At 35.9% G+C, this 17,789-nt stretch overlaps 4 protein-coding genes across 5 annotated transcripts in view; all 4 read left to right on the top strand.

Moving 5' to 3' along the window:
- LOC110409077 (SIN-like family protein) overlaps positions 1–2,146 on the top strand; it is a 5,366-nt gene extending 3,220 nt beyond the window's left edge. Inside the window, exons 10-13 of the mRNA XM_021418310.2 lie at positions 1–596; positions 745–957; positions 1,066–1,177; positions 1,808–2,146. The exon at positions 1–596 is cut by the window's left edge and continues 9 nt beyond it. Of these exons, the coding sequence (XP_021273985.1) occupies positions 1–596; positions 745–957; positions 1,066–1,177; positions 1,808–1,879 (993 nt within the window). The 3' untranslated portion in view covers positions 1,880–2,146. The remainder of the gene's footprint in view (positions 597–744; positions 958–1,065; positions 1,178–1,807) is intronic.
- A 1,733-nt stretch (positions 2,147–3,879) lies between these two features.
- Positions 3,880–8,194, top strand: ATU2AF65A (U2 snRNP auxilliary factor, large subunit, splicing factor). Of its 2 annotated transcripts, none has more exons than XM_089782346.1 (13): positions 3,880–4,152; positions 4,501–4,757; positions 4,874–4,987; positions 5,177–5,271; positions 5,858–5,928; positions 6,014–6,058; positions 6,152–6,211; positions 6,294–6,354; positions 6,440–6,552; positions 6,628–7,074; positions 7,193–7,328; positions 7,611–7,678; positions 7,780–8,194. In XM_089782346.1, the coding sequence occupies exons 1-13, from the start codon at positions 4,021–4,023 to the stop codon at positions 7,915–7,917; spliced, it is 1,737 nt and encodes a 578-aa protein (XP_089638472.1). In that variant the 5' UTR covers positions 3,880–4,020; the 3' UTR covers positions 7,918–8,194. The 2 variants fall into 2 exon arrangements, with proteins under 2 accessions (XP_089638472.1, XP_089638471.1); XM_089782345.1 differs by having other exon boundaries at positions 3,881–4,152; positions 6,011–6,058.
- An 835-nt stretch (positions 8,195–9,029) lies between these two features.
- On the top strand, positions 9,030–10,785 carry LOC110429331 (Tetratricopeptide repeat (TPR)-like superfamily protein). Its single transcript, XM_021445313.2, is given in 3 exon segments — positions 9,030–10,069; positions 10,071–10,107; positions 10,110–10,785. Coding segments are annotated over 3 exon segments (1,233 nt in total). The 5' UTR covers positions 9,030–9,235; the 3' UTR covers positions 10,472–10,785.
- Positions 10,786–11,707: 922 nt separating this feature from the next.
- Positions 11,708–15,382, top strand: EMB2444 (RNA-binding (RRM/RBD/RNP motifs) family protein). The gene is made up of 9 exons (XM_021419452.1): positions 11,708–11,956; positions 12,045–12,093; positions 12,213–12,301; positions 12,398–12,454; positions 12,574–12,636; positions 12,729–12,794; positions 13,938–14,024; positions 14,436–14,529; positions 14,677–15,382. Exons 1-9 carry the CDS (start codon positions 11,852–11,854, stop codon positions 15,171–15,173), a joined length of 1,107 nt encoding a protein of 368 aa, XP_021275127.1. The 5' UTR covers positions 11,708–11,851; the 3' UTR covers positions 15,174–15,382.
- Positions 15,383–17,789: the final 2,407 nt, after the last annotated feature.

The following is a 17,789-nucleotide window of genomic DNA, read 5'->3' as shown; positions in this document are numbered from 1 at the left end:
TTTCACCGATTCAGTGCTCTTAAGCACTTTGCGCCGGATGCCTCAATTGAAGATATATTTGAAGTCCTTCAGAAGCATGCTTTATTAGTGCAAGGACTCTGGGTTCCCAAGAGTTCATTATTATTTCCGGATGATCCATATAAATCTTTAGCTAGAGACTATGTGCTTCTTTTATTTAGCAAGAATCCAATAATAAGCTTAGCACAAGTAAATGCCCTTTCCCCAAGTCGCAAAGAAGAGGTGAAAGGCTTCCTGAAAATTTTAGCCATTGAAAGGCCATCCTTCAAAGATTGGAAGTTGAAAGAGAATGCTGATGAAGTATTCAAAAAACTCTATCCAGATATTGTGAAGAATCAAGAACAGATTTGGAGAGCTGGAGAAGATAATGTAATTAATCATATTTGTCGGGGTGCAAAAGGTGGCCCTAATAGAACAAAGCCTGGCACAGTTATTAAGCCTGAAAAAGCAATGAATTCTGATAAAGGTGTGCGAAAGGTTGCACCTGCAGCGCAAGCTGGGAGGACAATGGCCGATGAAACTCGAGAAGCTATACCAAAGGCCCTGAAAAAGGTTTTTCAAACTCACAAAGTTTGCAGGTATGATTGTTCGAGGCTTTAACAGTAGACATTTCAAACTTGATTGTTTATTTCATTCATCCCATCCTATATTAAATATGTGAGTTTGTTTAATTTCTACTGATGAAAGCTTCTTTACAATTTTGTGGCACTGCCTGTTTGTCGTCAGCTTGCAACTGATTCGCAAAGGTCTAAGGGATTTGGCTCTTTCCCAGTCTACCCTTCCCAAGGCTGATGCTAGAATGGTAGTTAAGGCAGCATATGGTGCTGATGCACCTGAACATGAGCTCCAGGAAGTCGTAAGTGAAGTTGCAGTAGAGCTTCATGGTGGTCTTTTCGTTCTTAGGTCATCCCCAGAGCATCCAGAATATGATCCATTGAGGTTACATAAATATGTTCAATTAGTATTTAAATGGGAAGAGATGTTTATGGTCTCTATTTTCTTTTTACAAAATCCCTCTTTTTCATCAGAATTGTTCTTTCCTTGCAGGGAAGTTGTGATTAATCTTCTTCGTGTCAAAGGGAAGCTTAAGAAGGCTGATGTCTCAGCTGCTGCCCTTCTTAGTCTTAAGAGGGAAATTTCTAATAATGAGTATAACAAGGTATTCTATCGAACTAGCTAATATCCTGTTTTTTGAGATTGGTTTTGATTTTTTCCGTGAGAGAATCTTCGGTGTTGGTATCACTTCACTAGATTGCCTTTAGGATTAGACATGGTTCACCATGAAGAGATTTTATGTTTGTGGCATTACTCACATGAGGCGTATATCATGATGTAAGAAAGTATAAGTAGACTAGTAGAGTGATTGTGCTATTACATTATCATGCTGCCATTCCAGTAGAAGTTAACATTAAGATGAATATGTTAAGAGTATGTGGAACGCCATAGAGATAACCATACAAGAAAAGGTTGTTATGCCGATTAAGATTTCAAGATATGCTTATCTTTTGACGGGCATTACATAACATGGACATTGCTAGATGTGTGTACCTTGTATCCCCCTGGCAAGATCTTACTAGTCGGTTCTCTTTTCATTCTGTAAGGTAACTCAGTAATTTATAACTTAAACCGAACCCGGTTAATAATTATATGCAAGCAGGCATGCATTAACAAAACTAGGCTTTGGAATATTATCGGGCATTTGCATTGATTGGTGTAATCGGATATTATCCAAAGGCATCTGATCCATCATTTCCTCAGTCATATTCTAAAAGGTTATCTCATTTTGCAGGTCATGAGCGATTTTTGTGAGTATAAAAGCAGCTGGTGGGTCTTGAAAAGTGGTGATGGAAAGCCAAGCTAATTTGTATATACTACCATTCATTCAATTGCTGACGAGATCAGGTATAGTTGCAAAGAGGAGCTAGTTGACTAGATCATGTACAAATTTTTTGTTTTGCATTTTATACGAGAAATTTTGTGATAGCATCTTTTGATGGTGGAAAATTTATCTGCCTCTCTCAAGCTTATTGATCTTTTAGGTGTTTTGATGCACTCTGATTTTTGGTGGAATTCACATATCACATCATATTTTCGTTTCAGAAATTGCAAATGCAATAAAGAGTTTACATTTGATGCATTATAAATGTATAAATTTTAAAGTAAAATATTTTGATTTTTTAAATTTTGATCGAAATTATATAAAAGTTCATTAGTTTTCAAAATAAACATTCTGTTTTAAATTACAAATACTGTTAATGGAAATAATAAAATGTCTTTTTCTTTAATTAATTAAAAAAATTATTATTGTATTTTTAAAACAAATGAAAAAAATAAGTTCTATTAAGGTTGGTGCTCCCCAAAGGAGAGGAGTACCAGATCAATGCTCCCCAAAACAGGGGAGCACTGGTGTTCCCCTTACGAGCTCGATTTTCCCCTTGCTCCCCAAAGGAGGGGAACATCGATGCTCTTGGGCTCCCAAGGGGAGCACCCCGATCGGTCTCCTTAAGGGAGCATCGGTGCTCTCGATCAGGCTCCCAAAGAGAGCTCCGGTGTTTTTCAATAAAGAGTTTTTTTTAATTAATAAAAAATAAAAAATTATATAATTATAATTATAAAATTAATTAAAGATAAAATTATTTTTTTATTTTTATCACATTAGTAAGTTGATGAAAATATTAAAAGTTGATTAATAGTTGAATTTATGTATCTAACGAAAAATATTTTTTTTGAGATAATGTCTATTTTGAAAATTAATGAAAGAGATTAAAGTATTTTATTTTAAATTTTATATAATATGAAAAATTAAATATGATTACATTATTAATAAATAAATAAAAATAGTATTCATAATTTTAAAATATTTATATTAAAATATTTTAAAATTTTATTTTTATACATTTATTAAGTGAATTTTATGATTAAGTGAGTTTATCAGCATTACATACATGTCAAATACTCAAAAATAAAATATGAAATTAATGTGTTTATAATTAAAAAATAAAAAAATAATTAAGTCTTAGAGACTACAACGTTATTAATTATATGATTTAGAATAGCCTAAGCTTTGGCTGCCATAGGTGAAGTATTTCACGTTAAAGTAAAGATAGATTTAATAATTTTAGATAAGACACGCTAACATGATATGGAAAGATACAAAGTTAAATAGATTTAAATTTAATTTTAACATATTTCTGACACATTTAAAATATAAAAATTTACATATCTTAATGTGTCTGACATGAGTGATACATTTAAAACATGTTTAATTAATCATATTTAAATGTATAAATATATTTAATTATGTTATCGTGTTTACATAACACATTTATCAACTTGTTAAAAATTAATAATTAAAGATTATTTTAATCTTACTTAAATAATTTTAAATAATTATTTTAATAAATTTTTTAAATTTTATAAAAATAATAATATAATTATGCCATGCTCAAATCCTAATTTTAAATTTTCATTTGTTATACTTGATATTATTGTTTTTTTGTTATAATTGTTTTTATAATTATTAATTTTAAATTTAAATAATAAAATTATATTTAATTATAAAATATTTTTATTTAATTATATTAAATATATTAATTACGTTATTAATCATGTCGTGTCATATATTGATATATTTAATAATCATGTTAATTATGTTATATTATATTATTATTAAATATATACACATATGTATTTTAAATTTAAAATATAAATAATATTTTTATTGTATTTGTGTTTAATTTTAATATATTTTATATTTAATAATATCTTATATATTTAAAACATGAAAATACGCATTGCAAGATATAAGTAAAAAGAGTGGATCCGAACAAAAATACGACTTAATTTTACCATATAATAATCCATTGCGCATTGACGCTGCCCGTATTCCTTAAATAGGACTATCTGAAACCCAAAATTCCCTCCTCCGAAAAAAAAATCTAAAAACAGTAGGAAAATAGTCGAACAAAAAAAAATTACCCAACGAAATCCGCCAAAAAGAAGATGACCGAGTACGAAGCGAGGTACCAAAGCAGCGGAGAGGACCGAGAAAACAGCTACGGCGGCGTTCCCTCTCCTCAGCCTCGGGAAGGTAGTCACGGCGGCCTTGATGATCAACGCGGTTCCAAATCTCAGGTACGTATGTTTCCTATGACGAGATCGCGTGAAGTTAGGGTTCCTTTTTCCCTTACTTTTCCAGATATCAGTTTTTGCTTGTTTGGTCTCTAATTTTTTTTATAAGAAATTTAGAGGAATGTTCTATTGGTTAAATTTCTATAGTTTTTTTTTGTAATTTTAGTTGTATAAAAATTTGGAACTCATTCCTGAGCAGTGAATCTCTTTGGGTTAGTTTGAATTAGGTTTTGCTCATGGAATTTGGCCTGTTTCTTAAATTAGGTATTTTTTTCCTAAATCAGGCATTTTTTAGCATTATAATTGTGGATTTCATGTTTGTTATTATTGATGTGACTAAACTATTTGCAGCATGGATCTGGTGATTATGAGAGAGGGTCTTCTAGAAGTAGGGAAAAGGAGAAAAGCCGCGATAAGGAAAGGGAGCAGGATCGTGATCGCCCCAGGGACCGGGAAAGGGACAAGGACAAAGAGAAAAGTAAGGAAAAGGATCGTGACCGTCATAACAGAGATCGTCATAGGGATCGAAGTAGGGAACGGAGTGAGCGGAGGGAGCGGGGGAGAGATAGGGATGATGATGACTATCACCGAAGTCGACACTATGACAGGTAGCATAATAAATCAATTCAAGCTGTCTTGAGTTTTGATTCATCTTTTTGTATGATGCTCTTTGTTCTTATTGCTAATTGTTGAAAGAGTTATATTTTTTAAATGTTGTTTACAGACGAAGGGATTTTGATGGAGACAGGGAGGACAGGCACAGGCTCCAGTCTCGTCCAAGGGGTAGATCTGAACACAGATCAAATTCAAGGTCCCGCTCACGCTCACCCTCAAAGAGGTATGTTATAAAAAAACATAGCTTCCCTTGTTTTAGAATTTGAAGCAGTACTTTGTAAATTTTAGCATTCTGCTTTCCTCTTAATTTTATTGTCTAAGTCTTGGTTGTAAAATGTGAAGTTTTTTCCCAGTTTATGTCAGTTATATTCTTGTCCCTGATATACTAACTTTATATGTTTGCACTTTGCAGCAAAAGGATTAGTGGTTTTGACATGGCACCTCCTGCTTCAGCAATGTTAGCTGCTGGTGCTGCTGGTACTGCTGTTGGTGGTGCTGCCATTACAGGTACATAGGCCTTCACAAAAATTTAAGATTGTTATATTTGTTAACTGCTACTTATGTTTTTGGTTGATCTAGTGTGGAAAGGTCGTATCAAAATACTGGTGTGAATTGGGTAAGCTGTATTTTTTCTCCCATTTTGTATATATAGACTCTTAAGCTGCGGTCTTCTGGTAGGGATTTAATTTTTTTTAAAAATATTTTTACTTGGTGAAATAATTCTGGAACTGAGAGAGTTTTTGGTTTTGTCTTTTGTTTGGTGTTTGTTTGTTTGTTTCTATGGTTTTGTCTTTGTTGTAAGAAGGCAATGGCGTGAGCCGACTTCTGTAGCTTTTATGTACAAGGAGGAATCAATGCACCAGTTTAATGGTATTGTTCGTCTTTCCACTGGCGACTATTGCCTTTCGGGTAGTCTTGCTAATATTTCCTCCACAACTTGTGTATGATTTATTCTTTTCATTTTTAATCTCTAAGAGGTTAGATTTGCTATGGGAAATTAGGAATAAATGTCCATTTGTTGAATCAACCACTATAGAAACACTACCCTGAATTACAATTATATCCTTATATGAAATCTGAATTTCCTTTGCAGGCCAGATTCCTGGGACTAATCCAGCCCTACCTGGAGTGTTTCCAAGCATGTTTCCTCTAGCAACTGGTCAGGTAAGTATTTCTCTCATGTGTATGTGATAGTTGCGGGCTTGCTATTTGTTCTGTAATTTTGTTTAATTTTGGTCTTCTGCAGCAGTTTGGTGCTCTCCCTGTTATGCCAATTCAGGCTATGACTCAGCAGGTTTGGAGGATTATGCATTCCTTGTAGTATAGAGCCTAGAAAATATATTTTTTCACATTAAAGACAGTTATATGATTTTTCTTGTGATTTCAGGCTACTAGGCATGCTCGTCGGGTCTATGTTGGAGGGCTTCCTCCTACAGCAAATGAACAGGTTTTACTTTACACTATGTTTAGTATAATTATCCTCATGTTTGCGTTTGGTGCTGGTACTGACCTTTAATTTTATATTACAGTCAGTTGCAACCTATTTCAGTCAGGTTATGGCTGCAATTGGTGGAAACACTGCTGGTCCAGGTATACAGAAATTTTTTTGGTCTATTGAATGACTGAACTAACTGCCTTCTTTCTCTAGTTGCTCACCCTTTTATGTTACATTCAGGGGATGCTGTTGTTAATGTTTACATAAACCATGAAAAGAAGTTTGCTTTTGTAGAGATGAGATCCGTTGAGGAAGCCAGTAATGCAATGGCTTTAGATGGGATTATCTTTGAGGTATTTTTATTTTCTTCACGATCTTCATTCTAAATTTGTTTAAGTACAAGTGGTATTAACTTTTTGAATTTCCAGGGAGCACCTGTGAAGGTGAGGAGACCCAGTGACTATAACCCCTCGCTTGCTGCAACCCTTGGTCCGAGCCAACCCAATCCCAATCTTAATCTAGCGGCTGTGGGTCTAAGTCCAGGTTCTGCGGGTGGGCTTGAGGGTCCGGACCGTATTTTTGTGGGAGGACTTCCCTATTACTTCACAGAAGCACAGATCAGGGAGTTGCTAGAGTCTTTTGGGCCTCTTCGAGGTTTTGATCTAGTAAAAGATAGAGAAACAGGAAACTCAAAAGGCTATGCCTTTTGCGTTTATCAAGATCTGTCAGTTACAGACATTGCTTGTGCTGCTCTAAATGGAATTAAAATGGGTGATAAAACTCTCACTGTTAGGCGAGCGAACCAAGGTACTACCCAGCCTAAACCTGAGCAAGAGAGCATACTCCAGCATGCACAGCAGCAGATTGCTCTGCAGGTGATATTAAGTATTATTATTATCATCTTATACTGTGGCTCTATTGCAATTATGGGCTGTAGATTAAGTATTGGGTGTTGTTTATAGGCTAATTCGCTGAATCCTTTTATTTTTCCAGAGGCTTATGTTGCAACCACAAGGTGTGCCCACAAAGGTTGTCTGCTTGACTCAAGCACTCAGTGAAGATGATCTTAGAGATGATGAGGAGTATGACGACATTGTTGAAGACATGAGACAAGAGGGTGGGAAACATGGTAAAGGTCTTAAACTATTTGTGCCTCATTTTTGTTTTTGACCTTCCTTTTTAACATGCAGAGTGCCTTGAATGTTTTATTAATTATCTTTGTTTCTTGTGTTCATATTTCCTTCTGTCTTACTGCCCTTTCTAGTTCCACTTTCTGCTGTAAACAATGTTTAACGTACACAAACTGAAGACACCAAACCCCTTTATCTATATTTTCTTGATACTGTTTTCTCAAACTAATTCTTTGAACAAAGTTTTTTGTGGATTCGAAATTTTCACACGTAATATGCAGGTGTATTGGTGAATGTTGTCATCCCCCGCCCAAATCTAAATGGCGAACCATCAGCAGGTGTTGGGAAGGTCAGTCCTGACATTTTTTCGTTCAACTTACATATGCTAATTATAAGAAATTCACATATGCATTTTCCCCGTTTACTGACTGTAATTCTTTGATGTTATAGGTATTTCTTGAGTACTTGGACGTTGAAGGTTCCAGAAAAGCCCAAGCTGCAATGAATGGGCGGAAATTTGGTGACAATCAAGTTATTGCCGTGTTCTACCCAGAGAACAAGTTTGTGCAGGGGGAGTACGATGCCTAATAATTTTCTGTGCTATGCATTTAGCGTCATAGTTGGGATGATTCCATGTTTAGGTTTAAATATAAGCTGGTTTTTGAATTTTGTTGATGACAGCCTGTGGTGTAATTCTCTGCTAACTTTTAGCTGTTAAACTGAACGAAACAGCGAACGGAATGTGGCTTAATATGGTAATCTAGTTTAGGGTTGGACGGATGTGGTGACGCGGTGTTTAAAATCTTATGTTGGTTTTGCACTTATAGCAAGGTCTATGAGATTGGCACAGCTAGTGTTGGAACCATCTTTGAGAAGCTTGGGTTAATACCAAAGTTAGAAATGCACTGCTGACGAATTGGCTCTCTTGGAAATTCACAATCAAGTAACATTATCATTAGTACCGCATTTCCACTGTTTTATTCTCAAACTCGCTGATAGGATTATGGTTTAAGCATTTTAAAACCAGAATCATCCAACCACAACGGAAAAATGTAATGTTCATTCTACCACTTCCATTTAATTTAAATAGCTGAGTCATACTGGTTTGTTACTGATTGTGAAGGAAAATGGTTATTTCGTTTTTTTTTTATTTTTTATTCTAACGGATATTAAAATAAAATTTTTGTTTTTGATTATTTTATATTACAAAATTTGAAAGTTTTATTAATATAAATAGTCATGTTTTTAATACCAAAAAAATTATAATATAGAGAATAAGTATAATATAGAGAATAAGGGTATTAGTTGTTTGAAAAAGAGAAAAATATTTTTTGAGATATCTAAAAAGTGGACAAAAAAGGATGAAGAAAAAAAAGAGAGTTTCATACTATAGGAAAAATATGGTTTTGTATATTATTAAAATTATTAAAAGTCACAAAAGATTATTTTGAGTCTCCTCCTGCTAGCATTGTTTCTCTTTTACTAGCTGATATTTTAGGAGTTGCCTGATTTAGAATAATGTAATAAATTATTTATTTTCATCATATATATAAAAAAAGGATTTTTTTAAATAACAAATAAAAAATCTTAAAGTATATTTAGATGTTATCAATTGATACTTACTTTTTCAAAGTACTAAAAAAGAATTAAAATTGTTTTTTATTTACCTTATTCATAAAACAGGTAACAATTAACAAAAATAGCAACCAAGCCAGGAAAGAGTCGAGGCCCGGAACTTTGCTGCCCACCGGGAGACAGAAATTCAGGAAAATATTTCCCCAATTGGCCAACTCTTCTAAAACCCTAAAACTTCTCTTGCCCTTTCTCACTTGACCACCGACCCGAGTTCCCCAACTGCCCTCGTTTCCTCTCCCACCTTAAACCCTTAACCAAAACTCTCTCAAAAATGTCATCTTCTATTCCTCTCCGCCAACTACGCCACCTTTCCACCACCACCACAACCGCCGCCACGTCCTCATCCTCCATTTCCATTTCCATTTCCCAAGCCAAAAACAAACTCCGCACCGAGTACGACCCTGACAAAGCCCTCGAAATCTACTCTTCCGTTTCCAAACACTACTCTTCCCCTTCCTCTTCCCGCTACGCGCAAGACCTCACTGTTCGCCGCCTTGCGAAGTCACGCCGTTTCTCCGAGATTGAATCCTTAATCGAGTCGCACAAAACCGACCCCAAAATTACGCAGGAGCCGCTCCTCTCCACTCTCATCAGATCCTATGGCATCGCTGGCATGTTAGATCATGCGATCAAAACTTTCGATCAGATGGACCAATTCGGTACCCCAAGATCCGCTATTTCTTTCAACTCCTTACTCTCTGCCTGCAATCAGTCGAGGCAATTCGATAAAGTCCCCCAACTGTTCGAAGAAATTCCCAAAAAATACGGCAGTGTCTCACCTGACAAAGTTTCCTATGGGATTTTAATAAAATCTTATTGCGAGGCGGGTCATCCCGATAAAGGGATTGAGGTTTTAAGAGAAATGGGTAGGAAAAGCGTGGAGGTAACTGCGGTTACTTTTACTACAATATTAAATGCTTTGTATAAGAAGGGGAAAACAGAAGAGGCTGAGAAGTTGTGGAGTGATATGATGAAGACTGGTTGTGAATTAGATGTTGCTTCTTATAATGTTAGGATCATGAATTTGCAAGGCGGCGAGCCGGAGAAAGTGAAGGAATTGATTGACGAGATGAGTACCATGGGTTTGAAGCCAGATACGATTAGTTTATAATTATCTCATGACTTGTTATTGTAAGAATGGGATGTTGATGAAGCTAAGAAGGTTTATGAAGGTTTGGAAGGTAATGGGTGTAATCCAAATGCGGCTACTTTTAGGACTTTGGTGTTTTATTTATGTTTGAATGGGTTGCATGAGCAAGGTTATAAGGTGTTTAAGGAAAGTGTGAGGTTGCATAAGATCCCAGATTTTAATACGTTGAAGCATTTGGTGGAGGGGTTGGTGAAGAAAAAGAAGATCAAGGAGGCGAAAGGGTTGATCAGGACTGTAAAGAAGAAGTTTCCTCCTAATTTTTTGAATGCTTGGAAGAAGCTTGAGGAGAAACTTGGCTTGGTTTCTGGTAATGCTGGTGGTGGTGAAACTCAAGAAGCTAAAGAGGCTACAGGTTAGAGGTGGGGTGGGCTTTGGTTGTTATTTGCTTGTGGCTGAGTTAAGCTGCTTTCATTTCACCTGCAGCTGAGAATGATCTGACTTGTGATGAAGTATGCGATTAGCCATGTTAATTTCAGGTGAAGCTGCAACTAAAGCTTGAATGGTGATGATTTTTAGCTGCAGATAGTTTTACAAGCATCAATTCTGCCTGAATTGTAAGGATTGATGTTATTTTTGGCTAGTTGTTTTATGGGTGTACTTGTTTTGGAAGGAAAAGAACATTCTAATAATCTACAATTTACTTATTTCAATGAATTTTCTGGTTAACTTTTTTTCTTGTTGGATTTTAGTTTAGTTTGTCCATGACATTGAGCTTTGTTCTATGTCTCTTTAAATGGTTTTTGTTGATGAATGTTTTCAAACTATTCCCCACCATTTTCAGTGTGTGGCTGCAACCCGAGCATCCTCTGCAACACTAACTGAAAAATTTCTACTCTGAAACCAATTAAAGGCTGAGTTTACATGTTCACTGAAGCACTGCTCCTCAGTCTTGACTGCTAAGGTTCGGTTGCTGTAGCCTTTTACTGTAAAAAACATTGGCTACTTCAAGTAAAGGACGTCACAGCTCCTTAGGATTTCCAATTTCCAATATACAGAATTGTTCCCAATACCGTTAGCTGTTGTATGCCAAGAGGATATTTGGTACTACTAATTTTGTTTTCCTGAGGAGCTTATTATGCAAAATCAATAGTAGAAATAAATTCATAAATAATAAATAATCATGCACTTGAAAAGAAAATGCATTTTGGTATGTGGTTCTGATAAAAATTTGGGTAAATTCTATTTATATTCTTGTAATTTCAACTTTCTGTCAAACGATATCTTGTGATTTCTCTTTTTTCTTCAATTAACATTTTGTGAATTTTATTTATTTAACATCTTGTGAATAACTTTTATTCTCACAAAATGTTAGACTGTTTATTTTGTGGAGTAAAATTATAAAATATACTCTGTAGCCTAAAAATAGTTGCCCACAGGAATATGGGCAGAGAAAAGCCCATTATCTATTTAATGGGCCAACATAGCGGGGAAAGTATCGTTTTTTGTTGGGGCCTGGATGTCCGTTACTAATTCAACGGTTCATGGGCCAACTGACAGGGAATTAGACTTAGAAGCCGTTACTAAATGGGCCAATGTGAAAAATATTAAAAACCCTAACTTGGGCTTGTAGTACACCACGAAATGCAACCCATCGCTTAACCTCCCTCTAGTTCTAGGTCAGAAGTCTCCGGAGAGCGGAAACCAGAAACGCGAAAGAAAAGAGCATAATCAGGGTTTTAGCAAAAGAACCCAAGACATCAAAGTAAAGAGAAGGGAGGAACAGGGAATCCACGCAAAATGACTACGCGAATCGCTCCAGGAGTTGGAGCGAACTTGCTTGGTCAACATTCCGCCGAGAGGAACCAAGACGCCACTGCTTATGTGGGCAATCTCGATCCTCAGGTTCCAGCTAATTTCCTTTTTTTCACCTTATTTTTCTCAATATTCTTTACCTCATAGTTTCAATTTTTATTTTCTTTTTACTTTTCAGGTATCTGAGGAGCTACTATGGGAGTTATTTGTTCAAGCCGGTCCCGTTGGTGCGTTTGATAGTCTTAAAGTTTGGCAATTTATTTTACTTTTAAGCTACTGAAGCTTATTTTTTATTTATTGGGAGTGAATTAATTGGAAATGCTTTGGTTTGTTTTTGTTATTTCAGTTAATGTTTATGTGCCAAAGGATAGGGTGACAAACCTGCATCAAGGATATGGATTTGTAGAATTCCGAAGCGAAGAAGATGCTGACTATGTAAGTCTTACTCCTTATGGACCGCGTGGCCATTGGTTTCCTTTTCCTTATGTCTTTGCTTTTTGAATAATTAGTTTTATTTGGTTGCATGTGTAGGCGATTAAGGTGCTCAACATGATTAAGCTTTATGGAAAGCCAATACGTGTAAATAAGGTATGAAATTTGATTTTGATTATGTTGGAAATGGGAATGATGTTGCCATATTTTGGAGTTAAAGAATTATTATTTTTGGATTAATTGTTATTGGTTTTTTCTACTTTGATCGGTCTCAGGCATCTCAAGATAAAAAGAGCTTGGATGTTGGTGCAAACCTTTTTATAGGGAACCTTGACCCTGTAAGTATTGTATATTATATCATTAGAAGTGTAGAGATGCCATTGACTAGATTTCCTGTTTTAACTTTGTGATTATCTGATCATACATGCAGGATGTGGATGAGAAACTTTTGTATGACACTTTCAGTGCTTTTGGAGTCATTGTAACAAATCCCAAGGTACTGGCTTTCTAATTTCCTTTTGATTTAATTCCATTTTTTCTGATGTTATGCCATGGATTAATGACCTCTGGTTTCTCCATATATCAAAATGTATGCCTGCATATCTTCACATTCCTGTTTAGTTTTGATGCTCTGCTGCTTCTTGATGCCATTTATAATTAATCAACCATCACTCCGGTATTTTTGAGAAAAAAGAAACTTTAAAGGGTGTTGAAGCCTTCTAGATAAAGAGTTGAACTAAAGCCTTTGCCATCATAATTTTATACATGATTGATGTTGAGTTGAGATGATGTTAGAATCTGTGAGATGTAATAATTGATGGAAGAAGAGCAGCAATAACTTGTTACTTTTCTTAATTTTAATTGTATCATGAGGTTTTTGGTTTTGCTTAGCATGTCACTCACTTGATAGCGTTTGATTTAATAGTTCATATAGAGTGGTAAAGGGAGGAAAAAAAGGAGGAAAAACAAGAAAAATTTTAGTAATTGATATTTTAGTTTGGAGATATGCTTCTGTTGACTGTATTTCTTGGATACATGTGGCTCTACTCTTCAACCTCATGGTTAAATAAACATTTCCTAGGAAATGCTTCTATTGACATCTAATAATCACAAGTATTTATTTACCCTTATGGAAGGTTTATAAACTGAGTTTGCTAGTGCCTATGTGAAATTATAAATATAAGGAGAATTTACCTTTTATTGCATCTTATAATCGAAATGTGGACTAGGTGCTTTTCAATTCCTTACACACATCAAGTAGGGGGAGCTTTTTATTCAAGTGATTAATTTTTGGGTAGATTGACTGAGTAGGATGGACTATTTATGCTATGAGCAACCAGGTTTCCTAAAGATAATTTTGGTTTTGAACATATTTTCATGGTCATAAAATGACATAATCTATTAGATGGACTGGAATGCTTATATACCTTAATTTTGTTTCAGGAGAGATGAATGATACGAAAACTAATTGTGAGTCCTAGTCTCATTCTGCTCATCTCTTGAAAGGAATTGATAGGGGGTTCAGAAAATGAATAAGAAGTTGCTAAATATTTAAAATAGTTCCTTTTTTTTTCCAGCATTTTGTTTATTCTCCACTACTTGCTTGTGGTTTCTGATATTTACCACTTTGTGACATCAGATAATGAGAGATCCAGAGTCAGGAAATTCACGTGGTTTTGGATTTATCAGCTATGATTCATTTGAGGCATCTGATGCAGCTATTGAGGTATATCTGCATTGCCACTTGCATTTACGTGAACTGTTACCAAGATTACATCATGAGAACATTTGGATGAAACCTTGATTTTGTTTTTCTGGAGTTCGTGGTGAATTTTTGGAGTAACATAATTGTTTACAACTGTACTTTCTGGCTTCAATTTTAAAGAGCTTCATGGCAAATCAATTTAGGATTAGGAATCTTATTTGGCATAACTTCTCGCTGATTGGTTTGGTTCTTGGTGTTAGCTTTTAACAGTTGGGAAGAATTTGTTATCATTCAAAAATTTTGCTAAATGGAAATAGTTATTGCTGTTGTCACTGCTTTCATTGTTCAATATGTGATGTGAAGTCTAAATACCTTTGATTTGGTTTCATCTATCTTGCAAAATGTGTTCACTTTTTCTCTTTGATGTTACAGGCAATGAATGGCCAATACCTCTGTAACCGTCAAATAACAGTTTCTTATGCATATAAGAAAGACACCAAAGGGGAGCGCCATGGCACCCCAGCAGGTGAGTTTTTCCACCTGCATCCCACCTTCCCCTTGGTCCCTCTGTTCTTTTTTTTTCCCTTCGGCGTATAGATTGCTATGTACGTTTTGGAACTTATTCTAAAATAATTTTTTTAAAAAAATTTCACTTACCATTCTTGTTATACAGAGAGGGTTTTGGCTGCAAGCAACCCAAATGCCCAGAAGAGCAGGCCCCATACTTTGTTTGCAAGTGGACCTCCATCACTCCCCTCTGGCCCCCAGGCCAACGGTGCTATAGGTGCACCAGTGCCTCCACGACCTTTTGCAAACGGTAGTGTTCCTCCTGGCCCGATGCCTGTAGTTCGTCCTCCACCGCCACAAAGTGTACCCTTCCCACCAATGCAGGTTCCTGGACAAGCACCTTGGCAGGGTCAGCCACAGCAACCAGGTCAACCAATTCCGCCTCCAGTCATGCCTCCTCATATGCAGTTTAGACCTCCTCCACCAAATATGCCACCACCACCACCTCCACAGGCAATGTCTGCTCTTTCAAGACCTCCCCCACCAATGGGAATGGGAGCATCACAATGGCCACCACCGCCACCACCACAGCAAATGGTTGGAAGGCCCCCCATGCCACAAATGTCAATGCCACCCCCTCCCCCACCTCCATCTACAAGTTAAAAGATCCGAAAGTCTGTTTCTCTTGATTTACTAATTGTAGTTGCATTTTGGTTTCTCATGGTGATGCGAATGATTATATGAATTGTTCTCTATTGATGTATGCATACCCGAAAATTTGACTGTAGATGGGGTGATCGTCCGCTACTGCAAATTCCTTGATGCTAACATGTTAATGTCTTATAAGTTTCTAGTTTCATGTTGAAATCAAAGTGCTTGGAATATCATATATCATGAGCAAACTAGCAATGTTTCCGTCGTTTTGGCCTTTGGGTGAGCTCCTCACATTTTGTTTGTTTTAAGAGAAGTGGGTTCCGTGCTGTAAGAGTCGGTGATGGAGCTGCCACGTCTGTGATTGATAAGTTTCTAGTCATTTTACGAGATTGCAATAGTTTTTCAAAAAATATATTTCCGCTGCCGGGATTCGAACCCGGAATTTTAAGAATATAATTCTTGACCAAGCGTTTGTGCTACAGCGGGTTTTATGATCTGGTTATCAAAGTTAATATATATATTGAGAAGAATATGAATTAATAAGATCCTTCCAATTAGTGAGAAAATCTTAAATGAGGGGTTATTCACTCTATATTTTTCAAATACGAAAAAAACCTAGATGAATTTTGTAAAAGTTATGACAAATTAAATCGGTCATATGAAAATTGAAGCATTTTTTACAAAACTCAATCAACTTTTGCTATTGTTTAGATGCATTAAGATTTAGACTGAATTTATCATTATTTTATATTCATTAACAATTAAAAAAAGAAACATATATAAATATTATTTTTAGTTATTTTTTATATATTAGAGATTCATTGAAACAAATCTGTTTAATTTTACCAAACTTGTTTCCAAATTCATTTCATTTTATCGTTTTAATTGGGAAACATTTCTCACTTACCATAAACATAAATAAATACATCTAATTATTATCTTTCACAAATAAGTTAAAGATAAATATATAGAATTCTATATTCTTGTTAGATTACAATTTGACAATTTAAATTATGATTTGAAACGTTACAAAATTTTTGTTACTTATCAACAATCGTATCGTTTCATTTGTATCGTTTCATTAATATCATTTTAATTATATAAATTTTATTTTTTATTGTAAGAAACAAAGCCATTGCTATATGTCTTAACTATCATGACAAGCCACCAAGGTCAAGGGACGCCGCCGTCAAAAGATTTTTCCGACGATGGAATCGGCCGTGGCCTAGGAAGATCGCCTGAGAGTTCCTACAACGACAGTTCCAAAACTTCGTCCAAATGTTTACCAAAAGGTATAACTAATGAGCCTGGGATCAAAAGAAAGACGCCTTCGAAAAAAGAGAACGTGCCCTTGACTTCAGAATCAGTAGAGGAGCGAATGAGCACTTGTGGTAGTGAAAGAGTTGGTAAGGGGATGGTTTCGTGCTCAGGTACCCCATCGACGCCACCATTATCAACTATACCAACATCAACATGCTGTTCGGAAATTGTGATTCCAGGACCAATCCCGGATTTGTTTGAGCTGATCAACGATCAAAGACTTTTTGTTGGTAATTTCTTCGCGGATGTACCAGAAATTGTGGACTAATGTTACTCCCTGCTCCTTTTTCTTCTATTAGTTTAGGACAATGATTTAGAACGTGGTTCATGGGCTTCATTACGGATCAGGTCTGGTGCAATATGTGCATGAAGAGACCAACAGTAGTTATTGAACAACATCATGGTAAACTTTGTTTGTGGCCCAAATTCTGGACTGCAAAGCTACCTACTCCTGTTGTTCCCAAATCAATGTGTGCCACAAATTGTTTCTATTGTCCGAAGTCCGATCCCTATTCTGCTGGGTCGAATCTAAAACCTGTCATTTTACCAAGAAGGCCAATAACCCAAAGCAGATCTCCATGTAATTCCAACTCATTTTGATTCCCAAATCCTAAGGTTTAAGAAAATGGAAATTCCAACGACAAATCAACCATGAGCTTCCCTAACAGTGACTAAAACTGACTCACAGGCAGCAACATGATAAGATTAAACACTAAACAGTAAAAAGGGGGGAGCTGGCATGCTTGGAAACCAGATACGTAGGATATATCGTATATTCGAAAAATCAAATCTCAAGCTGCCAAAGAGGTTAAAAAAAGGCTGTCTGTCCTACTTTTTTTTATGGGAACAAGTGCGCATCTTAGTCAGTTTCTTTAGGTTGGTAAAGAATCTCTGATACCGTGTATGCTCCTCTCATCGAAATTATCCTTTACAGGAAGTTAAAATTTGAGCTCTTTCCCCTCTGGTTAGGTGAAGGGTAAAAAATTTACCAGGAACTTAGGCCTTTGCGTGCCATTTACGAAACAGAACTGACCCTATGAAAACACCAACTTAGTTAAAACAGGCACTCGTGCTTTTACGGAAGCAGTTGGTCGTCTCACCTTCGCACCTACATGCGTCGACGGAGATAAGCACGGATTGATTGTCAATAGACATTGATCTGCACATCTAGTAGACGAGCCCAGTGCACAACCCTGGGGCAGGGGGCTACTTTGATGAACATATAAGTATTGTATAATTTATATCAAGAACTTGGTTCAATCGATATGGTTGGTGTCGAAAAAAATTAAGATAGTATCAAGTCTT

Source organism: Theobroma umbraticum, unplaced genomic scaffold (assembly GCF_002168275.2).
Source record: "Theobroma umbraticum cultivar Fairchild unplaced genomic scaffold, ASM216827v3 scaffold_44.0, whole genome shotgun sequence".
In the NCBI taxonomy this organism is placed as follows: Eukaryota; Viridiplantae; Streptophyta; class Magnoliopsida; order Malvales; family Malvaceae; genus Theobroma; species Theobroma umbraticum.
Note: the sequence above shows the minus strand (reverse complement) of the source record. Positions and strands in the feature narration are given on the sequence as shown.

Excerpts from the sequence above, each read along its gene's own strand:
- ATU2AF65A (XM_089782345.1), top strand. The coding sequence starts at position 4,021 with ATGACCGAGTACGAAGCGAGGTACCAAAGCAGCGGAGAGGACCGAGAA. Across the intron at positions 4,758-4,873 it reads CGAAGTCGACACTATGACAG|ACGAAGGGATTTTGATGGAG; the intron begins GTAGCATAATAA and ends TGTTGTTTACAG. Across the intron at positions 7,679-7,779 it reads CATCAGCAGGTGTTGGGAAG|GTATTTCTTGAGTACTTGGA; the intron begins GTCAGTCCTGAC and ends TTGATGTTATAG.
- EMB2444 (XM_021419452.1), top strand. The coding sequence starts at position 11,852 with ATGACTACGCGAATCGCTCCAGGAGTTGGAGCGAACTTGCTTGGTCAA. Across the intron at positions 12,302-12,397 it reads GCGAAGAAGATGCTGACTAT|GCGATTAAGGTGCTCAACAT; the intron begins GTAAGTCTTACT and ends TTGCATGTGTAG. Across the intron at positions 14,530-14,676 it reads GCGCCATGGCACCCCAGCAG|AGAGGGTTTTGGCTGCAAGC; the intron begins GTGAGTTTTTCC and ends CTTGTTATACAG.